The 25308-nt window shown below is 44.2% G+C and overlaps 1 protein-coding gene across 3 annotated transcripts in view; it reads left to right on the forward strand.

Annotated features, from left to right (window-relative positions):
- TBXAS1 (thromboxane A synthase 1) overlaps positions 1-25308 on the forward strand; it is a 139565-nt gene that overhangs the window by 15730 nt on the left and 98527 nt on the right. For all 3 annotated transcript variants that reach the window (XM_066255277.1, XM_066255278.1, XM_066255279.1), the window contains exons 2-3: positions 10170-10263; positions 12956-13008. In XM_066255277.1, coding sequence (XP_066111374.1) covers positions 10170-10263; positions 12956-13008 — 147 coding nt within the window. The remainder of the gene's footprint in view (positions 1-10169; positions 10264-12955; positions 13009-25308) is intronic.

Here is a 25308-nt window from a genome sequence, read left to right on the forward strand (position 1 = left end):
TGGACCCCTGGAGAAATCTGAAGAATAATTAGGACTTGCCAGGTGGAGAAAGAGGGTGGATACCCCAGGCAGGGACCAGGGTGAGGTAAGTAGGCATCCAGGGTATAAGATTTAAGGAGGCATTGACGCTCAGGGCCATACTTGAGCAGGGGCAGTACTTGCACATCCCTGACAGTGAGTGCTTCCTTAAATATTGTAACCCCCACCTCCCCTGATGCTTCATTGCCTCACCTTAGTCCTGGTTCTGCAGAAGAGCATAGGTTTCAAAGCCGGAAGGGTGAAACAAGCTGATATAACTAGAAATGTCCAAGTCCTGCAGGGTTGCTGGAGTCTAAAGACCACTTGGAGTCAGTCTGGGGCCAGATCATCAGAGGCGCTATGGGCCAAATAAAGGAATGTACTGTTTGGTCTAAGAGTGACAGGGAGCCCATAAAGAATCCTGAAGTGGTCACAACATGGTCAGATGTGCACTATAGCAGGATTCTTCTGGCAGCAGCGTGGCCGGCAGACCGATGGATAAGGAGAGAAACGGGGCTGGGAGGCCAGTTCAGGGAGCTACTGAAAAGTCCATGCCTAAGGGCAAGACAATGGGTATCTGAAATAGGGCAGTGCCCGCTAGAAGGAAGGAAAGAACCCACTTGAGACATTTTGAAAGCAAAATTGACAGTCCTCGGGGACTGACTGCAGATGAGGACTGACGGGAAGGGTGGAAGGTAGCGCTGAGGTTTCTAGTTGGTGACCAATCTAGAAGCCCTGGGGCATTGCTAGGTAAAATAAGAACATGGAAGGCTGTTGTCAGGGCTTCCCCAAGTCCAAGGGAATCCCTCGTTTTCCTATTTGTTTTCTATAGGACACACTTTCTATCTCACTCACCCGTACTCTGTGAGGATCACTGAGCTAAACCTAGTGGCTTCCAGACCCCATCCCCTCATCCTGCTCATTGGCTTCTAAGTGGCCTTGGGGGTGTCAAAGTCCCTTCAAAGGTGGCTGTGCAGCTGGGACCGGACCAACACAGCCGCATGCCCAAATGCCCATTATTCCTGAGCCATAGTATCCACAGCTCCGGCTTGGCCACCATGACCTTGCTGAGAACCTGGAGGGGGTCTGCATGCCAGGCCCAGGCCAAGCTGGCCTGGAGCTCTGGGGGACAGGGGCATAGGAGGCGGGTAAAGGGGAATGAGGATGTGTTGGGAAGCTGAGAAGCTTGAGCTGCCAGGAGAAGACAGATTAATGAGACACAGTCTGAGACCAGTGAGTCAGCCAGAGAGCATGCTGGGAGGAGAGGGGTGGGTTTCTAAGGTGCAGCCCAGAAAGACAAGTGGCTATGCTGGGCGCAGTGGCGAGGTGGCCAGTGGCTTCCCAGCAGCCAAGTCTGGGGCAAGGAGAAGTGCTAAGACTGCAGGGCAGCATTTGAAGGCACTGACTTTGGGACTAACTTCCTCTGACCCAGGCACAACCACACACGCTGACCTTGTGGTCAACTAAGCCCCCCAGATCTTCTTCTATGAACTTCAGTGAAGCAGGTCTCACCTTTCTGCACTTGAGAAGCTTGGGGAAAAAATTGCTCTGCACGCACTTCCCCACATTCTCATAAAAAGAAAGCAGGTTAAAAAGCAAGTCTGAGCTCTTTGAAACGTTAATTAAAGGCACGACAGTTTCCTTATTTAACTGAGGGTTGCTACCTCATTTGGGATTATTAGCAAAGCAAGACAGCCTTTGTTGTGCTTGACAAAGTGATTAATTCAGACTCTAGGTGAATTTTGGCTTTCTCAACATCTTTTGATGTGCTAAGATTCCCCAGTGAGGACAAACACCATCAATTACTTAAACAAGCCATTACCTTGTGAGCACAGTTATTGGCCAGGTCCAATCTACTAATTGGCAGATGGAGACAGGGAAGTGAACTCTCACCCTGGCTGGGACCCTTACGCATCTAGGAGGGGCAGGAGTCTTTTCAATTGTCTCATGAGGGTGTTCCTGCTGATGTGGGGCAGCCTCGCTATGGCCGCTTCAAAAATGCATCTTGGGTGACTTTGTGTCTCCAGCACCCAGAGCTGACCGTGGTTCTCTGATGACAACTTCATCACCTTGGGCAGGCTCTGCAGAGCTCAGCGTTGGGGGGATGTGAAAGAGAAGCGTCTGTAGAAGCAAAATCCGTACTTGAAAGGAGTTTGCAAAAAATTCTTTGGCTTGCTTTTTGGCCCTCTCGAGAGCCAAATTCTCCAGCTCCTGGGACAAAGCAGGACAAGGCAGGGGCTGCGCAGGATGCCCTGTCTGGGCTTAAATCCCCTGACACGTAAGGAATTCAGGGTCCAGATCCAAGAGGCTGCCTTTCGTTTTTAAAGATACAAACACATGAAATCACATTTGAACACACTGGTATTTAAATTTGTAAATTAAACTATATTATAATACATTTAAAGACATTTTGTTTTAAAATGCTTATTATATGTCTATCTTTAAGTGCACTAAGCCATTCGAGACCCCTCCCCCGAGAGGGTTGGGCGGCAGGTTTTAGGTCGCATTTATATATGTCACCAGTTTTTCCAGTGGGTGACGGGGGAGCTTGGCCTAGTTAAATTCAGTCAAATACTTAAAAAAAAAAAAATCTAGGAGTGGTTCATAAATATCAGCCACTTAACTGGTTTTATGACATAATTCAATTGCCTCATTCTATTTTTAAAACAGAAAGGTGAGTTGCACACCCATTCGTGTTCTGAAACTGCTCGATGCTCTGCCTCCATCCTCCTCTGATTCTCACCAGCACCAATGGGCAGGGCACCCTCTGTGCATCCTTCTGGGACCAACCCTGTGACCACGTGGCAGAGAACTGGGGGGACAAAGGCTGAGGCAGAGCCTGGCTTGGGGCCTCCCACAGAGTCCCCTCCTTTCCGAACCACCTACTCCAACCCCACGCCTTTTGCTGCTCTTAGTCCTAGAAGGGACCCGTTGGTTTTCATGGGGAAGGATGGGCATTGGAAAGCATACCAGACTCAGGCATGTACGTAGCAAACTTGAGTGCAGGCTCACCGGCTTGAGTGTGGGGTTGCCAGCTTGAGTGTGGGATCATAGACAGGACCCCATGGTTACTGGCTTGAGCCCAAAGGTCACTGACTTGAGCAAGGGGTCACTGGCTCAGCTTGAGCCCCCAGTCAAGGCATGTATGAGAAAGCAATCAACAAACAACTCAAGTGCTGCAACTACGAGTTGATGCTTCTCATCTCTTTACCTTCCTATCTGTCTGCCTGTCTCTCTCTCTCTCTCTCCCTCCCTCTCTCCTACCCTCTCTTTCTTTCTCTCTAAAAAAAAAGGAAAAAGAAAAAAAGTGACCTGCTTGGACCATGCTTGGCCTAAGAACCATCTGTAGCAGGTGAGATCATTTTAGGGGGTTCATGGACTTTTAAAATTTTCCATTGCAAAGTGTTTATTTTTACCATGAGTTCTTATTTATGAAAGTAGTAATGGTTTTCCTCTGTGGCCACGACATAAAGGTTTCTTTTAAAATAAATGCATTTAAGATTACTCAAAGGAAATGGGAAGTAAAACAGCACAAGTGACTTGCAGATACGGCAAAAACTGTAAAGATGCTAAACAACTGAAGTTAGAAGACTAACGTCTTAATACCGAAACACTGATCTGTTGCCTGTTTAGATAGTAGAACCACCAGAGTCCGGTTCAGTGGTGCCTGAGGCAGAGGCTGAGTATCGTTCGAGCTCTTGGTTTGCTTCCTGCCCACCTCCCACAACTGTACCATCCAATGTTCCCTAAACAGGAAGCTCTGACAATATCCCAGTCCCCACCCCCAGACACTTCTCCCTTATCGGCACACTCCAAAACTATAAAATAAAAGCAAGATCTATACACAATACAAGTTGGTGTGGTAGCTAAATAGCGGCCCATGTTCGAATCTCTGGGACCTACAGAATGCCACTTTCTATGGCAAAAGGGACTTTAAGGATGGGAGTGAGGATCCTGAGATAAAGTGTTATGGGTTACCTGGGTGGGCCCTAAGTGAATTCATGAGGGTTTTGTAAGGAGGGACTCAGGAGGAGTTGGTCACAGAAGGCAATGTGATAACTGTAAGCAGACATTGGAGTGATGTGGCCATAAGTGACAGAAATAATTTCCTGTATCCTGTGGAAGGAACCATTCCTACCTGATCCCTCAACATTAGGCTAGCGAGACTGATTTTGAACTTCCAGCTTCTGGAACCATAAGACAACACATTGCGTTGCTTTAAGCCACTAAATGTGTGCTTATTTGTTACAACAGCAACAGGAAATGAATACAGTTGAGAAAGGTTAGTTTACTTAAAAGAATGCCTTCACTTTTTAGTAGGACTCACCATATTGATCGTTTATGTAAGGTGTCACTATACATTGAAAATGATTCTCATTACAAAGGAGTCAATTCACAAGTTTCAAAGTCGGTTTAAGTTTTTGAACAGGCACTTAACATGGTTGAAGACTCAAATATGATATCATGACGTATCACCAATACATACAGTGAAAAGTCTTCCTCTTCTTACTAGACCTAGATGCCATTTCCCACTCAAAGGAACAGGCTACTTGGGAAAATTGCTGGTGCAAGTTTTGGGCAAGAAACATGTAAGCCAGGGGTCCCCAAACTACGGCCCGCGGGCCACATGCGGCCCCCTGAGGCCATTTATCCGGCCCCCGCCACACTTCTGGAAGGGTACCTCTTTCATTGGTGGTCAGTGAGAGGAGCATAGTTCCCATTGAAATATTAGTCAGTTTGTTGATTTAAATTTACTTGTTCTTTATTTTAAATATTGTATTTGTTCCCGTTTTGTTTTTTTACTTTAAAATAAGATATGTGCAGTGTGCATAGGAATTTGTTCATAGTTTTTTTTATAGTCCGGCCCTCCAACGGTCTGAGGGACAGTGAACTGGCCCCCTGTGTAAAAAGTTTGGGGACCCCTGATGTAAGCTAAACCTGGAACATCTTGCCATTTAAGGAAGTTACGGAAGCTGTTCTGTCTAAAGTACTCAGGAACAAACTTATATGCACCCAACCAGACAAAGATGGGATAATTTGATAAATAATAATTGCAATGGATCAAAGCATAGCAAAAACACTTAAATCCATGAATTCATCATGATGCAAATATATCATGTGTCACCATTATAAGGTGATATGGAATCAACTCTTCAGCTTAGCACATTTTATATTCAGAAGTTGCCTATAAGAATACAACAGACACTGAAAGTACTGCATGTCAAAATGTAAAATGTGTGAGATGCAGCTAAAGAAATATTAAAGATTTTAACCTTAAATATATTCATTAAAAATAATATTGAAGACAAGTGAGCTAAACTGTTAAGAAATTAAAAGAAAAAGAAACAAGAATGGCATATCAACAAAAAATGGAGTAAACCCAAAGAAAATAGAAGAAAGATGATACTGAAAATCTGAACATGTTAATTAAATAGAAAGCAAAAAATTAGAAATTGTCAACAAAAGCAAAAGTTGGTGCTTCGAAAAGATTAATAAAATAGACAAAACTATGGCAAGACTAATCAAGAAGAGCTTCTCTAACTAAACTAGGAATAGAAGGAAATGCCCTTAACCCAAAAAAGAATATCTATCAAAAATCTACAGCAAAATCTCACACTTGCCCTGGCTGGATAGCTCAGTTGGTTAGAGCATCATCCCGAAATAGAGAGGTTGCCAGTTCAATTCCTGGTCAGGGCACATACAGAAGCAGACTAATGTTCCTGTTTCTCTCTCTCTCTTTCTCTTTCTCTGTCTTCCTTTATCTCTTAGTAAAAATCAATACACATTTAAAAAAAAAATCTCACAGTTAATTTTGAAACATTATATGCATTCTCCTAGAGTTAGCCATATGAAAAGGATGCTCTCTTTTACTGCTACTTCTAAATAGTATTGTACTAGAGATTCCAGCCAATAGAATAAGAAAAGAAACTGAAAAGTGAGAGAGGATTAGAAGGAGAACAAACTGATATTATTTGCATAACACACAATTGTCAGCAAAAGAAATCAAAGAGATTCCACCTGTAAGCCAATAAGAAAGTTCAGAAGGATCACTGATTACAAGATTGGCGTAAGAAAACAACTGTTATTCCCACACGCGAGCAGTGCCAATCTACCAGATGCACACCAGATGACTTCCAGCCTGGATGGCAAGTCAGAGCAAGGGTTTGTGGGATGGGGCACAGGAGAGGGTGATGAACATGAGCAGGAGGACACAAAAACAGAGTGAGGCACTAAACGGGGAACTGAGATGACCTCATTAGAAGCTCTGCATTTCCAAAGAACTCTTGGCATGATGCATGACTAAAGCAATTTCTGTAGTTACAGTTTCTCTAGTTGCAGTGGTCAGGGTAGAATGAAGTACGAAGGAAGAAGGAAAAAGAATTTAAAGTCAGCTAATAAGGCTGTGGTCAGTTACTTTCTAAATGAAAACTGTTCAGAATTCTCCCTCCTGCCCAAATACGTGTTCAGAGTTGAGTCGGGTTTGTGTCCTGTAGCAATAAATGACTGCATTGATTGTCACAATAAAAGCAAAGGACGCTCTCTGAAAAGACCACATACACTTTTGGCTGTCATTTTCCAACTTAAGTCCCCTTAATGTAAACAATGATATAGGTCCATATGCACAATTGTGGGACAAATATGCATTAATTTCCATCAAAGGGAGCATGATCTAAATATTGTAATATGGTTGTGTATTACCTGCTTTACCCAGCAGCACCCTCAGCCACTTGCACTTTTTTATGGTACAGGAATTAAGGGCATATTTTGACATAAAAGAGCAAATTTCTCTCACATTGGCACCTGTTAAAGGACCAGGAGGAGATAATTATTTTTAAATCCTTTTTCGTTGACTCTCTCAAGCTCATTCAGGGGTATTCCCAGATGGCCAGTTTTCTTGGGTGGCCATAACACATTACCACAAACTGGGCTTAAAACACCAGAAGTTGTGATCTCTCTGTTCTGAAAGCTAGAAGTCTGAAATCAAGGTGGAGACAGGACATACTCCCTCTGAAACCTGTAGGGGCGAATCCTTCCCTGCCTCTTCCTAGCTCCTAGTGGTTTGGTAATGATCTTTGCTGTCTGCTGGCTTGTGGCTGCATAATTCTGGTCAATGCCTTCGACATCCCTCAACATTTTTCCGTGTCTCTGTTCACGTGGCCATCCTCTTATAACAACACCAGTCAAAATGAATCAGGGGTCCACTCTACTTTGGCATGACCTCATTTTTACTAATTAAATTTGTAACCACCCTATCTCCAAATAAGGTCATATTCTGAGGAACTGGGAGTGAGGACTTCAACATATCTTTTTTGGGAGTGACACAATTCAACCTCTAACTCCTGGGGTCCATAGATTCTGGGTTAAGAGCCTGTTGAGAGAGACAGAGGGGACCCTGGGACCAGGGAATAAGAAACAAGGGAGCAGAGAAGAGAGTGGGAAGGAGACAAATGAAACCCACTTTGTAATTTTGCTCAGAAGTCCAGTGGCAGTGACCTCTCTCCCTGCTGATTTCGGTGCAAGGATTTTAGCTACTACTGACAGCAGCATTTGGCAACTCCTAGTCTAAGACACTCAAGGCCTATTCATGAGTCCAGGCCGCAGAGTGAAGTTTATTGACTGTGTCTAGAACATCCTCTGCTGATGCCATATGTTTGAAAATGTCTGAATTTTGTGCAGGGACACACAAGCAGTATTTTCATAAGTGGAGTTACATAATCAGGGCATGGACTAGCATAATAATTAGCATGTGTAATTAGGCGCAGACTTCTTGTCCTTTAATTAGACAATCAAGACATCTAATTACAAAATTAAGATGTAATTACGTGGCCCAAGATGACATATTTCTTTCTACCCATTAGAGATTACATTTAGAAAATAATTCACAAAAACGGAGGAACAAAAGGAACCTAGAAACCTGATTGGAGATGCTGAGGGAAGTTTTAAGTGGACTATGCGTCTCCTTTGGTCTTTTTCCCTCTTAAGAAGATGTGAGGAGTGTTATTTAAAATATCCTAGTTGACTTGAAAGAATCACTGTTACACTCCGCGCTGTCAACCTCTGGTACACACACTAATGAAGAGGAATGTGGGCACGACTAATCCGTGCAATTTGGATGTGGCTCTTGACTGCGGTTTGCAATTACACTTGAACATGGAGTTAAATGTTCGAGTGTCCCGGGGATTCACTCAAACCCAGTAATGCAGCCCGCCGGTGGAAACATCGGTCAGGAGAGCTGGGAACAAGAACCCCTCTTCCTTTTCTGTCCTGGATGAGCTCTCCCTGGTGGCCCCTTTCCTGACCTGTGGTGGCACAGTGAATAAAGCATTGACCTGGAACGCTGAGGTCACTGGTTCGAAACCCTGGGCTTGCCTGGTCAAGACACATGGGAGTTGATGCTTCCTGCTCTTCCCTCTGTTCTCTCTCTCTCTCTCTCTCTCTCTCTCCCTCCTCTCTGTCTTCTCTCTCCAATAAAAATGAATAAATAAAATCTAAAAAAAATAGTAGTAACAGTTAAAAAAAATAAGACTTAAACTGCTCAGAACAACACAAATCAACACTTAAGTTGGGTTGGCCTTACTGAAGATTTGAGTATTCGATGAAAAGTTCTTATTTTAAGTGTTCCTTACTGGCCTGCGGGTGGGAGGTAGGGGGAAGGCAAAGACTCGAGCAAACATTCCATCTTTCTAATAATAAGTGAGTGATTCTTACAACGGTGGCTTTTTTTTTTTTAAGTTCCAGTACTGCTCTGAAGCCCAGCTGTAGCGATACTCCCTCTACTTTTTCTCGCTCCTAAATGAAGATTTGGCTGATCTCGGCATGATGCTAAACACTCAGTTTGACTCATTAATTTTTCTGAACGAACTGAACTTTTGACCTAATTAGCCGGCTGATCAGGGATTACAGCCATATGTCCGGGTTTTTCCAAGCCAGTTCTGACTTTCAATGTGTTACCCCTCTGTTCCCATAAACTGTTGAAATATCCTAGTAATTCCAATGTTTTGACAGCCACACGGCACTTCTCAGACTGCCGCTTTCTCCTGGAAAGTGGCACAGAAATCTGTCGGGCCACATTTCCTGATTTTTGGTTAAGAAAATATGTTTCCCATATGGTTTCAGGCCGTGAAAACAAAGATATAAAGAGGTTGTAAGTGGCTGGTGATGAGGTCTCGTCTCCACGGCGTGTTCCCTCCGTCTCTGTTTTTTTTTTTTTTTTTTTTCTCTCTCTCTCTCTCTTTCTCTATTAGGCCATGAAATGTGCTGAGGGACGAATTATGTACAGGGGCAATTTTGACCAAGAAAATAGACAAATCTGCACAAGGAACTCGTGTTTGCTATCGTTGCTTTTTCACCCCATGCTTTCTGAGACAAATGTTCACAGTAGTTTCAGAGGCAAAGGGGCTGAACTGGTAGAGGTGTGTTTTAGAAAACCATTTACATTATAGGTGGTGAAGGGGTATTTGGACAACATCATTCCTCAGGGGGTCGCCCAACTGTGAGATTGTAAGATTCCTTGATCTCCAGCCTGCCACTCAATCAGAAGGAATTCACTGAGTCCTGTGCTTCTCACTCACCCATAGGGCTCTACCTCTGCAGCCCTTAGGCATCATCAACTGGAAACTTCTTTTTTTTTTTTTTTTTTCTTTTTTCATTTTTCTGAAGCTGGAAACAGGGAGAGACAGTCAGACAGACTCCCGCATGCGCCCGACCGGGATCCACCCGGCACGCCCACCATGGGGCGACGCTCTGCTCACCAGGGGGCGATGCTCTGCCCATCCTGGGCGTCGCCATGTTGCGACCAGAGCCACTCTAGCGCCTGGGGCGGAGGCCACAGAGCCATCCCCAGCGCCCGGGCCATCTTTGCTCCAATGGAGCCTTGGCTGCGGGAGGGGAAGAGAGAGACAGAGAGGAAGGCGCGGCGGAGGGGTGGAGAAGCAAATGAGCGCTTCTCCTGTGTGCCCTGGCCGGGAATCGAACCCGGGTCCTCCGCACGCTAGGCCGACGCTCTACCGCTGAGCCAACCCGGCCAGGGCATCTTTTTCTTTTTCTACCCTTACTTCCAGAGGAAATAATTCGGACACCTTCCAGGGCCAAAAGCATGAATGCACACTTTGGTTTCTCTGTTTTTCAAATGTGCTCTTCCCCCCCAACAGGTACTCTACTTCGGCATTTTCAAGACTGGAGAAGTTGGGCATCAGGCATCCCAAGCCTTCGCCTTTTATTGGAAACCTGACATTCTTCCGCCAGGTAAGGGCTGTCTTCCATGCCTTCCTGCGTAAGACACGCTGAGCCCAGTGGCGCTTCCCCGTGAAGCACTGCCCTATCTAGGGCACTCACACCTGCTGTGCTCTGCAGGTGAAGGTGCCAAGTGATGACAGTGATTCATCGCTTGCCACTCATCAATATATATTGAGCCCTATAATCCATTCATTCATCCATTCACTTAAAAAAGCCATTTATTGAGTGTCTACATGTCCTGCACCCTGGAAATGTGGGAGAAGTAGCAGTTACTTATGCACCAAATATGATAATAGTGGACAACACCAGATCGGATCTATAGAGCCCTAGACTTGTTGTTGTTCAGAGGAGCAGGAGACCCTTCAGGGCTAGAATCATCCCGGAGGACTTCCTGGAGAAAGGGGACCTGCAGGAGCAATAGACACAGAGACAAGGACACACAAACCAGACGGGGAGTAACAACGGGCAGGATGTACCTGCATGAGAACCAGGGCACAGCCTGATAGGCAGCCTGAATGCAAAGACTGGGGAGCCCCGAGGAATGTGGCTGGAGTGGGAGGGAGAGACAGGTGGGCTAGGTTCCTGACGGTCTAGAAAGGCAAGCCAAGAACCATTCATGCACCATCATTTGTGAGTAGGAGATGGATGGCCAAGTGGATGATTACTCTGTAAGGGAGAGAATTTAGGTCAGGTCTGTAGACCCCAACTACTGTTGATGTCTAGGTGTGTAGTGAATACATGGCTCAAGTTGGTAAATGACAGTAAAAAGACAGGGACATTGGGGGCAAAACCGGTACCTTGTGTGACTAATAAAAGTATACAGGATTCAAAGCAAGACAAGTCAAACATGCCTCTAACTTTGGGGCCTGGGTAACAGGGAGAAAGAACTCCATGAGTTGTCAGCAACAAAAGGTCAGAAGGGAAGCTGGTTCAGCAAGATACCCTTGATTTACCAGAGTGACTAGCAAGTGGAAATGTTCACATTTGTAGATATAGGCCTAGGGCTCTCTCTTCTAAGGTTATTGTTATTTTTTTCCTCACACTGGGTTTTATCAGAAGCCAAATGGTTTATTCTGCTAACCCATGGGGCTGCTGCCACCAGACCCAACATCAGCAGCCAACAGATCCAGCATGTGACAGCCACTAAGCCAAACAAAGGAAGGAAGGACTAAATTTGGGCCAATGCTGATAACACCCCTTTAAAGTCTCTTTAGCATTCCCCCACCCCTGCCCCCCAGAAAGACAGGTCCTTGGCACCAGAGAGAAAAATCACATTAGCTATTTCTGTCCTTCCTCCTTCTCAGGGTCTTCTCTGTCCCTTTCTGTCCCTCTCTCCCTTTTTCAGTCCCACTATCCTCTTTCACCCTTTATTGTTGTTACTTCTCTCCTGATAGTGCTTTTTTTTTAAAAAAAAAATCTTCTCCCATCTCTATCTCAAGGGTGGTGGGTTCACAACTTTGAAAGCCCACAGCTACTCACCTGGGCTTCCTGAGAGATTCCCAAAGCAAGTGTAAAGAGATTTCTAAGTGTCAAAATACAAGATCAGATCAGATGGGAAATGAGATACATTTCTATCTTTCTGGGGGGTGTGGGAGTGATCAGTAGCATTCAGTTGAGTAGTTACAATGGCATTTACATGTGGAGGGAAATAGCTGTTCCTGTGAGGAGAGCACTGTCCCCCTGTACCTGGAGAATTTCCACATGGACTCGTTTTCAGCTTGGCATCCTTGCGTGTACAAATCCTGCCCAGTTCTCTCCAGAATAGAGTAATTTCAGTGCCTGTTTTTATATTCATACACACTCTCCTTGATACATGACAAGCTTAGACTGTGAATGTCAACTTCATGAGGATGGAATGCATGTCCCTCGAGGAGGACAGCTGCCTCTTTGACCTCCCCCAACCCTCACCTCTCACCCGCCCCTCACAGATCTGCTCGTAGTCTCCATTCCCACAACGCACATAGCATCTTCCACTCCCCACCTCCGACCAGACCACGCATATTTTCACATATACTTCATTCCCACAACACAATTGATCTAGCATTTTCTGACCGACACCCCCCCCCCCCGCCATGCCTCTCTCCAGGTATACACGCCTTTCCCGCCACAAAATGTGCCTAGTGTTCCTTCCTGTAGAAAGTGGCTCTGCGGTCCTTACGTTCTGAAGATGTTGATTTTAGTGAAAATTTAACTTGGATCATGATCATTCAGAATTTGTGATAAATTTGGAGAGACTCGGCAGATGTTTACACATATCGCGGCTGTGAAGCTAGGCTTTGCCAAAAATAATAATAATATAAACCAAATTGCAGAGGGGAATGTGAACGGAGTTCAGAAAGCAAACAGTTTTCAAATATTTTAGCAGCAATTATACACAAATAGTTTAAGTATAGATGATCTTTGCTGTCCATTAAAGCGGAGCTGATGGAGACTTTTCCTTGGCGCTCTCTCTCTCTCTCTCTATATATATATATATATATACACACACACACACACACACACACTCACACATATATGTATATATTTTAAAGCTGTTAGCTTATTCTAATACTCCAAAGTACTTGAAAGCAATATCACTCCAATTTTTTTTATTGTTGATGTAATTGCATTCTTGCTGTTCCAGACCTTTGTTTCTGAGTAAGTTTGAACACTTGAAATTTTGTTGCACTGTGTTCTCACTCTGGTGCTGTGTTTTCTGCAGGGTTTCTGGGAAAGCCAAATGGAGCTCCGAAGGCTTTATGGGCATCTGAGTGGGTAAGAGGGAGACTCCATTCTTCCGCCATACATTTTGATTGTTGCATGAATTATTTGGAAGTGATGACAAGGGGGGAAGGTGTGTGTGTTTCTATCTTTTGAGGAAGGGGGTGCCCAGCCCATGAGGCCCCTAGAATTGACCCCAGGGTTGGCCAAGGGGCTTGATATAGCATGAAACAACGCCACTTCCCAGACTTTATGACCCTGGCCTGAGTCAGGCCGTGGGTGCCTTCACCATCTCTCAAGACAAAGGGTACACCAGGGTGTGCTGCCGCGGGACCCGGTGGCCTCCATGCCTTGCTCTGATCTGCCTAGATAAACCATGGCAGGTCTATCCCTGTGAACTTATCTGAACCATACTTGGACCTGTTTTGTTCAACTTTATGGTTACAATATACTGTCAGTTGTATGACCACATCATCTACCATCCAACCCAGTCCGCTGTGGAAAGTAAAAGGGGGTGCTATCAATAATTACCCCAGGACAACAGTGGAAACTGAGGCTGTCCTGGATCTCCTGGGACATAGGATGACCCTAGTTTTCAGGCAGGTAATTTAGCTTTCCCTTTAATTTTTCCTAAATTTTCTCTTTTGTGCTTCAGAGTATGCTCCCTACCCACCTTAAAAAGAGAAATGAAATTCCAGAATCTGGTGAACAAACTCATGTTCAGAGCACTTGCCTATTCAAGATTTCACAGACTTGAATCAACTGACTCTTGACATGTGTCTTTCCACACGGGAGTCCTAATCATTCCAGCCTGCTCTCACACAGCTTATCCTTAGCCCCTGGGTGATTTTAGCAGCTCTTTTGCAGACCTCCAGTGATAACTTTTCTGGTGCAGTAAAGTTCTGTTGTGTTCCTGATGTACACCCTAATGGGGTCCCGTGGCTTGGGAAGTCCTTCAGTCCCATGGCTTGGGAATTCCTTCAGTCCCTTTCCTTGGCTATATATATATATAGCGCCAAGGAAAAGTATCCATCAACTCCGCTTTAATGGACAGCAAAGATCATCTATACTTAAAGGATACGTAATGCCTGGTCTACCAGGGATGACTTTTGAAAGAGATTGACTTGTATCCAGGAGACCCACAGTTCGGCCAAGTTCTAAACCACTCTTTCATTTGCTCTGTGCCCCTGTGAAAGTAATATATTAAGATGGTCTACCAGATGCTCTCCGTATGGGTTTGTTATTTCTCTGTAACAAACTAAAACGAAGAGACTTAAAGAACAAAGTATGATTTTTATCCTGTGTCTTAGGGTTAGTTGGCATTGACTGAGCTAAGCCACCCTTGTCTAGGAAGTGGGACTGAGCTCCAGGGACATCTGCAGGGCAGGCTCTTCTCATGGGGAAGGCAAAGGTTCAGAGAGCAAACCCAATGACACAAGAACATTTTAAGTGTCTGCTGTATCATGTCTGCTAACATCCTGTTGGCCGAACTAAGTTATATGACTAAACCCAAAGTCAGGGCAGGAAGTCATGTGGCCATGCATGACATTGATGGAGCAGGAAGGTGTATTCCTGCAATGGAAAGATGGAAAGATGATGCATATCTTTCAATAATAAGCAACTAGACCATATGCTCTAAGATACCTTTCAGCTTGGTCTTTCTTTTCCTTCGATTTTTTTTTTGTAGGTATGTGTATAGCTTCTTGCTTTCAGCACGATAGGTACTCAAAAAAGCTCAAGGGATTGAACTGCTTACCTTTCTCTTTCTCGTGTGCTGTTCTATTGCTCTGTAAAAGTCCTCATTCCACCTTTCCCTTTCTAATCGTCTCCTTCTGCTGCTGGCTTGACCCTGACCCTATGGGCTGCTCTGTACATTTCTGAGACACCACCCTGACACAGAATGACATCAGCTTCCCCAGAATTAGGAAAAGGTTTCCTTGGGTTTGAATTCTAGGAACTACTTTCCTGAGTACTTTTCGTACAGATTTTCAAAGTCAAGTCTTTGGGTATTTTAAAGTAATTTTGAAATCTCAGATGAAGAGTTTTAAAGGGCACTGCAATAACCGGTGGGTGGTATATGAGTACGCACGCAGGCGCATGCATAAAAGAGAATGAGAGAGTAAGACAATTGGTTTCCTTGACAACAGGATGTCCAATCAACTTTCTCGCAACTTTAAGTTAAGACAATTTATCCTTTGCATTTCAAGGGAACTTCTATCAAAGAGAATGATTTCAAATGAGGTTGTAGAGATAGAAATTGCAGTATTATCTACACTCTTTGTTCCCAGCTCTGGTGAAAAGGAAAAAACAACAAAAAACAGAGAGATGGTGGCATAATTTCTTCATACAAAGCTATCACCTTTTTCTGCTTTAGGCAAAAAAAGATGAGCCCTAAAATGACCTCTTTTGAGACGCGTCCATTCCTGGATTGGGTGGCAGCACAGGGGTGGGGTTAAATCCTGCTCTAGCTCTAATCCAGATGACACTCAGACCGCTCACCTCTTAAAACCAAAGCGTTGACTACTTCCAGTCAAGATGGCAGCCTAGGTAAACGCAGTACCTGCGTCCTCCCACAACCACATCAAAATTACAATTAAACTATTGAACAACCGTCATTCAGAACCCCCTGAAATCTAGCTGAATGGAAGTCCTACACCTAGGGATTTAAAGAAGAAGCCACATCAAGACTGGTAGGAGGGGTGGAGATGCAGAACAGGCTGGTCCAACACCCACATGTAGTGGACAAAAACCAGGAGGGATATCTCAGCTGCAGAGGTCCCCCCTGAGGAGCAAGGGGACCCAGCCGCACCCCAGACCCCTAGCCCAGGTTTCCAGAGCCAGGAAGAGAAGTCCCCATAACCTCTGGCTGTAAAAACCAGTGGGGATTGAGGCTGAAGGCCACGGAGGGCTGCTAGAGAACCAGGCAGATCCTCTGACGGACTTCCTCAGACTCACTCCCTCTGAGCTCCAGCACTGGGGCGGCAGCTGGAAAGGAACCAGGGACACACAGGGAGGAACTGAATTGTCTAGCATCAAGGCAAGACCTGGTGAGGGGGTGCTTTCTGCCAGAGAACAGTGCTGGCAGAGGCCATTGTTCCTTTGCTGAGCCCTCCCCACACAGAGCCAGCAGGCGAGCACCATTTTTGAGTCTCCATCAATCTGGTTGACACTACTGGACACTGGTCATTCCCTGAGACTCCGCCCAAGCCATTTCCAGTGGTATTTCTTTACAAATGGCCTCTCTTGCTTCATGCTTCAGTCTTCCTAAACTCTCTCAAAGAGGGAGCACCTGGCCTCTGTGTACCCTATACTTCTTGCTAAGTGGCCCCAAGCCCAGCATTAGTGGCAGCTGACCTTGGTCTGCAGCCTGGCCTCTCTGGGACACCTCCAAGCCCAGCACAAATGGCAGCCAGCTGAAGACCACTCTGTAGTTCATGCCACGTGGCCCCAGGTGGGGCACAGGCAGTGGCTGACCTTGCACCTCCCAGAAGGCCCCAGAGCCACTGTACTCAGTGGACAGCTATAAACCACGCCAGATTACAACCCTATCTAATCCATGAGCGACATCCACCATGAGCAACACCCTCAAGGGGTGGGCTCAGTGGGTACCAAAGCACCACTGAAGCACGTCCTGCTCTGTACGGGCAACTCCTGCACAGCAGTTCCTCTGCTGTGGTCACGGCCAGCCCTCGCAGCAGATCGGCCTAAGGGTCAGTCCCTCCCAACAGCAATCAGGGCTCAACCACCACAGGACAGTACACAGCCTACTCAGGGGCGCACCTGGAGCACCCAGCGTGGATGACTGGGGAGGCTGTGCCACTGGGCCCCACAGAACACCTTCTACACAAGGCCACTCTACCAAGTCTGGAAGACGTAGCGGCTCTACCTATTAAGGGAGAAGCTTTCTGACAAGAGGGGTTGAGAACATTAGTGTTTATCATCACCCCCACCATCATCACCATCACCCCCACCATCATCACCTCCCCCACTACCACCACCATCACCACTACCATCATTACTACAACAACCATTAAAACCACCACCACCATTATCACCACCAGCACCACCAAACACAAAATGTCATCATCAGATGTCGAATTATGTAGTCTGCTTTGCCAGGCTGTGTGCAAATAACACTACACATGTTGTCTCTGCCTTTCTTGAACTTGAATATAAAGTGAGAGGGCTGGTATGAACAGCTATATGGCTTTTACTCATAATACACGGTTACGACTCTTCTGAATTGCACAGCGGTATCCTGGGCAATCTAACATGAAGAAAGCAAGGCTTGATCACTGTAGATAGTCTTCAGTCAATGAATGACTCTGGTAATCTCCTCCAGTCTGAAAATAAACCCTAAACTGGCTTTATATTCCCTCCCAAACCCTAAAAGACCAATATCAACATAATCATACATTTGTGACTGAATATAAACAGGATAGAGATTATGTTCCCCTCCCCCAATTTTTAACTGACTTTGCCATCCAGTGGATAACAAGCCTTTATTATGCTATTACTATTAATTTCTTATAAATGCTTACACAGCATCCTAAATTCAGCTCATTTTAACTTTTAATGGCTCCATTCAAAGCCCCTTTTCTCCTTATCTCAGCTGTCTTTTAAGTGACAGCTCTAAAGATATTCTTTTATCTAGCTTCATCCCCATTTCTTCTCACCCCTCATCACTTTAGTCTTGATGTCTAGTGCACGATTACCTCTCTTCTGTTGAACTTGATCTTCATGCTTCCCAGCATCCATCACCTATGCCCCTCCATTAGATTAATGGTACCTGAAGCCTATATCCCTTCATCAAGCCAGATTTGTTAAATAATCTCATATACGCTCATGAGACCATCGAGATAAACAGGCACATTGTCCATAATTTATAAAGTACAAACAACTATATAGAAAAAAGTTTTATATATAAAACTGACTCCCCCCCCCTTGGGCCCTCACACTCCTTCTCAGAAGCAACCTCTGTTCTCCCATGTCTTAATACTCAAATGGATAATTCATGATAGATTCTGTCCTTTACCTTGCTTTGTTCATTCCTGATAGTGGGAAGCTTGTCCCATTTTAATACCTTCATTCTTGTTCAATACTATTCTGTTTTTTAAGGATTCAACTGTATGGATGTATCCTAATTTTAAAAATAAGTTCTTAATTGGCAAACACCTTTTACTTTTATAAACAACAGTGCCGTAAATATTCTTGTATATACATTGTTGTCCTGTGTCAGTTTATCTGTAGGATAAATTCCTAGAAATAAAATAAAAACTTTAATTTAATTTTTAATTCATTTTAATGAATTCAAAATTTACCTTTTTCACCCAGTCCTGCAATCCTTCTCCCCTCTGACAGCTGTCAGTCTGTTCTCTATCTACGAGTCTGTTTCTATTTTGTTTCTCAGTTTATTTTCTTCATTAGATTCCACATATAAATGAAATCACATGGTACTTGTCTTTCTCTGACTGGCTTATTTCACTTAGCATAATACTCTTTAGGTCCACCCATGTAGCCCCACAAGGTCAGATTTTCTTCTTTTTAATAGCCGAGTAATACTCCATTGTGTAAATGTAGCACAGGTTTTTCTATCCACTCATCTACAGATGGGCACTTGGGCTGCTTCTAAATCTTGTTTATTGTAAATAACAGTGCAATAAGTATAGGGGTGCATATAGTCTTTTGAATTAGTGTTTTGGGTTCCTTTGGATATAGTACCAGAAGTGGAATCACTGGGTCATAAAGTAGTTCTATTTTTAATTTTTTAAGGAATCTCCATACTGTTTTCCACAGCGGCTGCACCAGTCTGCATTCCCACCAACAGTGCGCAAGGGTTCCTTTTTCTCCACATCCTTGTCAGTACTTGTTTATTGATTTATTGATGAGCGCCATTCTAACAGGTGTGAGGTGATATCTCATTGTGCTTTTAATTTGCATTTCTCTGACAATTAGTGACATTGAACATCTTTTCATCTGTCTATTGGCCATCTGTATATCTTCTTTGGAAAAGTGTCTATTCAGGTCCTTTGCTCATTTTTAAATCAGATGGTTTGAAGGGGATTTTTGGTGTTGAGTTGTTTATTAAGTTCTCTATAAATTTTGGATATTAACTCTTTATCAGATGTAGCATTGAGGAATATGTTCCTGCATTTAGTAGACTGTCTTTTCATTTGGTTAATGGTTTCCTCTGTTGTGCAAAAATTTTTTAGATTGATGTAATCTCGTTTTGTTTGGGTTTGTTTTTTTTTTCTTTTATTCTCCTTGCCTGAGGAGGTATACCAGAAGAAATGTCACTACAAGAGATGTTCAAGATTTCACTGCCTCGGGTTCCTTCTAGAATCTTACATTTAAGTCTTGAATCTTGATGGCAGTTTTAATTTGCATTTCTCTAATTACAAGCAAGTTTGAACACCACTTCATTTGTTTAAAATCCATTGTATTTTGTTTTCTGAAGAATCCTTTTCCATTGGGTTATTGATATTTTCCTAATTTATTTGTAGAAGCTCTTTATATATTAAAGAAAAGCACCCCTTATATTTAATATATGTTACAAATATTTTCTCCTTTTTCTCATTTATCTTTTGTTTATTATATATATATTATTTTCCAATCAGAAAACATTCATTTTTTTGAGTTGTTGAATTTAATCCATTTTAATGGTGTCTACATTTACCCAGAAAGGCTTTCTTCACCAAAAAATTTTAACTTCCATCTTTCTAATATTTTTTATTTCATTTTTAAAATTTTAGATATTTGAGGCATCAGGAATTTATCTGAGGGTAAGGGTGGGAGTAGGGCTCTAGCCTTATTTTTTCCAGATGGTGGTGTTTCATCTGGAAATTCATCCTTTTCCAGCTGATTTGAAATATCACTTATCATTTACTGGTTCCCATATGTATTTCTGACTTCTCCCTTCCATCCCTCTGTCTAATCACATGCTGTGCCTCAGTGAATAGCCTTCTTCTGATATCACACATGCCACACCTTCCTGTACCTAGCTGCAATAGTGTTCTAAGAACATTTGTGTGAGTATCTGATTCTGAAGCAATCTTTCTCCCATGACCTGATGTCCTTGCACTGAAAAAAAAAAAATTAGCAAACAAATAAGCCTTCAGTATAAAGTACCTAGCACTAGACACAAGGTTCATGCCTGCAGGAGGTAGAGGTGACCCAGATGCCTATAACTTGGAGGTTTTTAGCACCGCTTTTTATTTAATTAGCTAACACACGTAAACAAATAGCACCTTGTCACCAGGCAGGGAGGAAGTTGAGAACAGTTGGGGTACTTATGGAAACGCATGTGGCATCAGCCATGAAAATGATAAGGTTGTTGGCTCTGGCCAGTTGGCTCAGTGGTAGAGCATCAGACTCACATGTGGATGTCCCAGGTTTGATTCCCGGTCAGGGCACACAGGAGAAGCACCCATCTGCTTCTCCACCCCTCCCCCTCTCACTTCTCTGTCTATTCCTCCCCCCCTGCAGCCATGGTTCGATTGGAACGAATTGACCCTGGGCACTGAGGATAGCTCCATGGCCTCTGCCTCAGGTGCTATGAAGAGCTTGGTTGTTGAACAATGAAGCAATGCCCCATATAGGCAGAGCATCACCCCCTAATGGGCTTGCTGGGTAGATCTGGTCAGGATGCATGTGGGAGTCTGTCTCTTACACCTTTCCTCTTACTGAATAATTTTTTAAAAAAAGATAAGGTTGTTCAAAGGTTTTTTGTTTGTTTGTTTGTTTTCCCTTTTGCATTTTTCTGAAGCTGGAAACGGGGAGAGACAGTCAGACAGACTCCCGCATGCGCCCGACCGGGATCCACCCGGCACGCCCACCAGGGGCAAAGCTCTGCCCACCAGGGGGCGATGCTCTGCCCCTCCGGGGCGTCGCTCTGCCGCGACCAGAGCCACTCTAGCGCCTGGGGCAGAGGCCAAGGAGCCATCCCCAGCGCCCGGGCCATCTTTGCTCCAATGGAGCCTTGGCTGCGGGAGGGGAAGAGAGAAACAGAGAGGAAGGGGGGGTGGAGAAGCAAATGGGCGCCTCTCCTATGTGCCCTGGCCGGGAATCGAACCCGGGTCCCCTGCACGCCAGGGGATGCTCCACCGCTAAGCCAACCGGCCAGGGCCTCAAAGGGTTTTTTAAAACTCATATTCCACTGTGCCATCCATTAGGAGAGGGTGTGCCCTGGAAGTCACTAAAGTATAAAAACTTCTCATGTAAGTGCCCTTCACCATCATCCTTAGGTATTATTGAGATGAGGCGGAATGGAGATGGTCTGCTTTAATGCAGTTGGATAGCTACGTCATCCACATGCAGAAGATCTACTGGCCTATTCGCATAGATCAAGAACTCTAGGATCATTTACAATGACATGGATGGACCTTGATAACATTATATGAAGTGAAATAAGTAAATCAGAAAAAACTAAGAACTATATGAATCCATACATAGATGGGACATAAAAATGAGACTCAGAGACATGGACAAGAATGTGATGGTAACGGGGGTGGGTGGAGGTGGGAGGAAGGAGAGAGAGGGGGTGGGGGGAGGGGAGGGGCACAAAGAAAACCAGATAGAAGGTGACAGAAGACAATTTGACTTTGGGCGAGGGGTATGCAACATAATCAAATGTCAAAATAATCTGGAGGTGTTTTCTCTGAACATATGTACCCTGATTTATCAATGTCACTGCATTAAAATAAAAAAAAAAAAAGAACTCTAGGAATTACAGGGCTCCAAAGGACTCAGCCTGTCAGCCTGTGTCATGTGATTGCTCTTTAGAAGACAACAAGACACTTGAACGTACTGGACTTGAGAATGTGGCGGAGGATAGGGTGGTGTAGGTGATTGCTGATTTGTGTAAGAAAATAGACGTATTCAGACTCACACTGGGCTGCCAACATGGGGAGATTGTTACCGTTTTTAAAATGGATTGAATTCAATGGGATCATAGATGTTTAAGAATGTCAGAATTTAGGTGGGATTTTTCCACTTAGGTGGAAATAAAGCCACAGTTGCAGGAAAGTGTCACAGACACTGATGCACAGCAGTCGAACTTGAACTTTCTGGTGCTAATGTGGAGTGTATGCCTTGGAACGAGACTCGTTTAATGAGTATTGGACCTAAAAATGCAATTCAGTTCCAAGAGGTATTGATGTAAATAAGCACATGCTACGATCATTGAGAAAACACAATATCTATCCCTGAAACTATGGAATTCTACACAGAAATCCTAGATTATCCTAACTTTGCAATGAGGCCCGACTGGGGGCAATATTTGGGTCCCCTAACTTAGTAAAAGTTGAGTCTTTCACGAAAGTGTTGAAAGCAAAGCTTAGACTCACCAGTTCAAGTAATGGGAATCTGGAACCAAAATTAATATGAGACTGATGGTCTGTATGTTATAATTATTGAGAAGCATTCGGTGAATTAAATATCAACAGGCTTGCTGGTCAAAAAGATTAATCGCTAATGCATGGCCTGTAAGGGCACATTTAAAATGAGTGTTTATTAAACTGTCACTACATTTTAGGGGAGCACATTATTTTATAAAAACCAATACCCTAAAAAAAAACCAACCAAACAAAAAAAAACCAATACCCTGACATGTTGGGTTGATTTTTATTTATTTATTTATTTATTTATTTTAGGCTTAAGAATAGGAAGAAAGTTGTCATCAGAAACACACAGGACAATTATCACCAATCCAAATGTGTAGCCCAATAGGTAGAATTATCAAAGGAACAATTGTTCTTCAATGAATAGGCAACTTAGACCAAAAGGGACAGAGAGAATCTATTAGAGCCTCACTTTTCTTGAATGAACCTTTAATACACTATTCACCTTGCCTGTCCCTATCACAGTCTCTTGTTATACAGAATAGTAGATTACTGCCAAGCTTCCATTCTTACTGACAGCTTAAGACCACCTTCTCCCTAGCCTTCCTGCTAGGCCTTTCTAAAGCTGACCCATTTTTCTGCATTTCTGACCTCTTCTTTTTCCTCTATTTCACCTCTCCCTTTCCTCCACCCTCATTCTGTGACAACCTATCAGTACGGTTGCTGCATATTTCAGTGACTGCTGCTGGCCAAGTCTTTGAGACTCACACTCTTAAAAGATCAAGAGCCTGTATTAATTCCTCTTGTTCGGGGAGCAAAACACCTAACAGAGCATGGTGACTTACAGTGGGAGCCTGGGGTTCACGTTCCAGCTCCAACTCTCTACTTGCCACTTGTTAGCTTACCGGATTTAGGCCAATCATGTCTCCTCTCAAAGTCTCAGTGTTCTTAGATGTAAAATGAGGGAATTTGGATTATATCAGTGACTTTGACACTTTAATTAATTATAAGCCTCAGAAAATAATATACTTTACATTGTGATCCCGTACACATACACGCACCAGAAATAAAAGTTTCACAACTTATTCACTATATAAGACTCACTTTACTCTGGCCAGATAGTTCAACTGGTTAGCGTATTGTCCCCATATGCAAAGGTTGCAGGTTCGAACCCTGGTCAGGGCACATCCAGGAAGAGATTGATGTTTCTCTCTTTCTCCCCCCCCCTTCCTCTCTGAAATCAATACATAAATTTTAAAAAGACATACTTTGATCTATTCTAGTCGATTCTTTCATGAAAAAAACAAAAAACAAAAAAGCAAATATAAGCTGGTCACACCCCATTAAAGTGGTTTCATAACCACTAGTGAGTCAAAATGAGCAATTTGAAAAGCAAGGGGCCAAATGATATGTGAAGTCCTTTCCAGTTCAAAACAAGATGACCACAGACAGATGACTCAACTCCAACAGTCTACCCTGGAACATTTTTATGAGCCCCATTTTTTGCCCCATTGTGGTTTAAGATGCTGAGAAACCACTCACAAAAGTTAGCAAAAGCCCACTGTTGGCAGGGGAGGTCAAACCTGGACCGAAACCCTGTTGCCCTGGAAACGGGCTCCTGCACCTGACTGTGGACACAGGCCTGTGCTGGCTGCCCCGTAGCACCTCCCCTCGTCATCTTTAGAATCATAAATTCAAATACCATTATAATCACTTCCCAGCCTTAACCCAGAATCCTCCAAGCTAAAAAGCTTACTACCAAAATAGAGTAGTTAGTCCACAATTTACGTCTCTCCCTGACTTTTTGCATTGAGTGTCAATATCAAAATAATTTGCATGGGTGTCCATTCTCAGTGAGGTATGGCCAGTGGGCTGCTTATCCCAGAGGGTGGGGCAGCCGGAGGAAACGCCCTAGGAACTGGAAGCAGCCCACTCGCTGGGGTGGGTGAGGGGTGGAAACAGACCGGGCTGCAGGTGCTGACGGAGCAGGCTCAGCTGATAAGCAAAGCACGCATGGGAAGGGTGAAAAACTGACACTGTCCATTCTAGGAGGCGCTAGCCGTGCACAGCCCAGGAGAAAGCTGCCCACAGAGGTGCTTCTGGGCAATAGTCAGGCATCTAGGAAAGCAGGAATCACGAAGGTCTGGCAGTGGTGTGAGGGCCCAACGACAAGGCGTTCTGGGCCCTGAGAAGCCAGTCTAGCAGGAGCAGGAGCAGAATCTCAGGGAGATGAGCCCACAGGACAAATCACCTGCAGACTCAGTCTTATGCCTTAGAGCATGACGTGAGACCCACAGCTCAGAAACCAGACCCAACCCCTGTTCTCAGCTGGGGACAAAATGTCCATCCTGGCTGGGACAGATGGCAACTGAGGATGTTGTCGGGTGTTCCACTTCTGGGAATGGGCTGGGACAGCAGGTGGTGGGTGCTATGCACCCAGCTTGGAGGAGTGGACGGTCTTGAAGGCTGGGAGGCCAGCCACAGATGTTCAGTTCTGCATTCCCTGGTGTGTGTTTCCAGAACACACCAGGTATCTCGAGCTCACGGTGGAAGGGAGCTCATTCTCACGAATGATGATCAAATGAGGCAACACCAACTTCTTTACACCCTCTCTGAAACAGATGTGTTCCCCAACAACAGAACATCTCAAATTAAAATCACATATGAGCTCTACTTCTAGCTAATATTTTCGAGTAATGAATTCTGTATTTAATTGACTTGTACCTGCATCAAATCCAAGTTGTTCAACCCAAATGCAAAACAGAGTTATGTAACACAGCCCTGAATCACCGTGGCGTTTGCCAAGTAAGGCTTTCTCCCATCTGGAGGCGGGTCCAAATGACACATGGCATAACACATATCTCTTCCGTCGAGAATGCTTTCGCACAGATAATCTCAAGAACCGTACACATCTAGCCAAGTCTTACAGCTCTTAACCCAAATTTATCAAGAACGCAAATAGCATTCCCATTCTATCCAAAAAGCAGAGTGACAACCCATCTTTAATTTCACACTT

Source organism: Saccopteryx bilineata, chromosome 2 (assembly GCF_036850765.1).
Source record: "Saccopteryx bilineata isolate mSacBil1 chromosome 2, mSacBil1_pri_phased_curated, whole genome shotgun sequence".
Taxonomy (NCBI): domain Eukaryota; kingdom Metazoa; phylum Chordata; class Mammalia; order Chiroptera; family Emballonuridae; genus Saccopteryx; species Saccopteryx bilineata.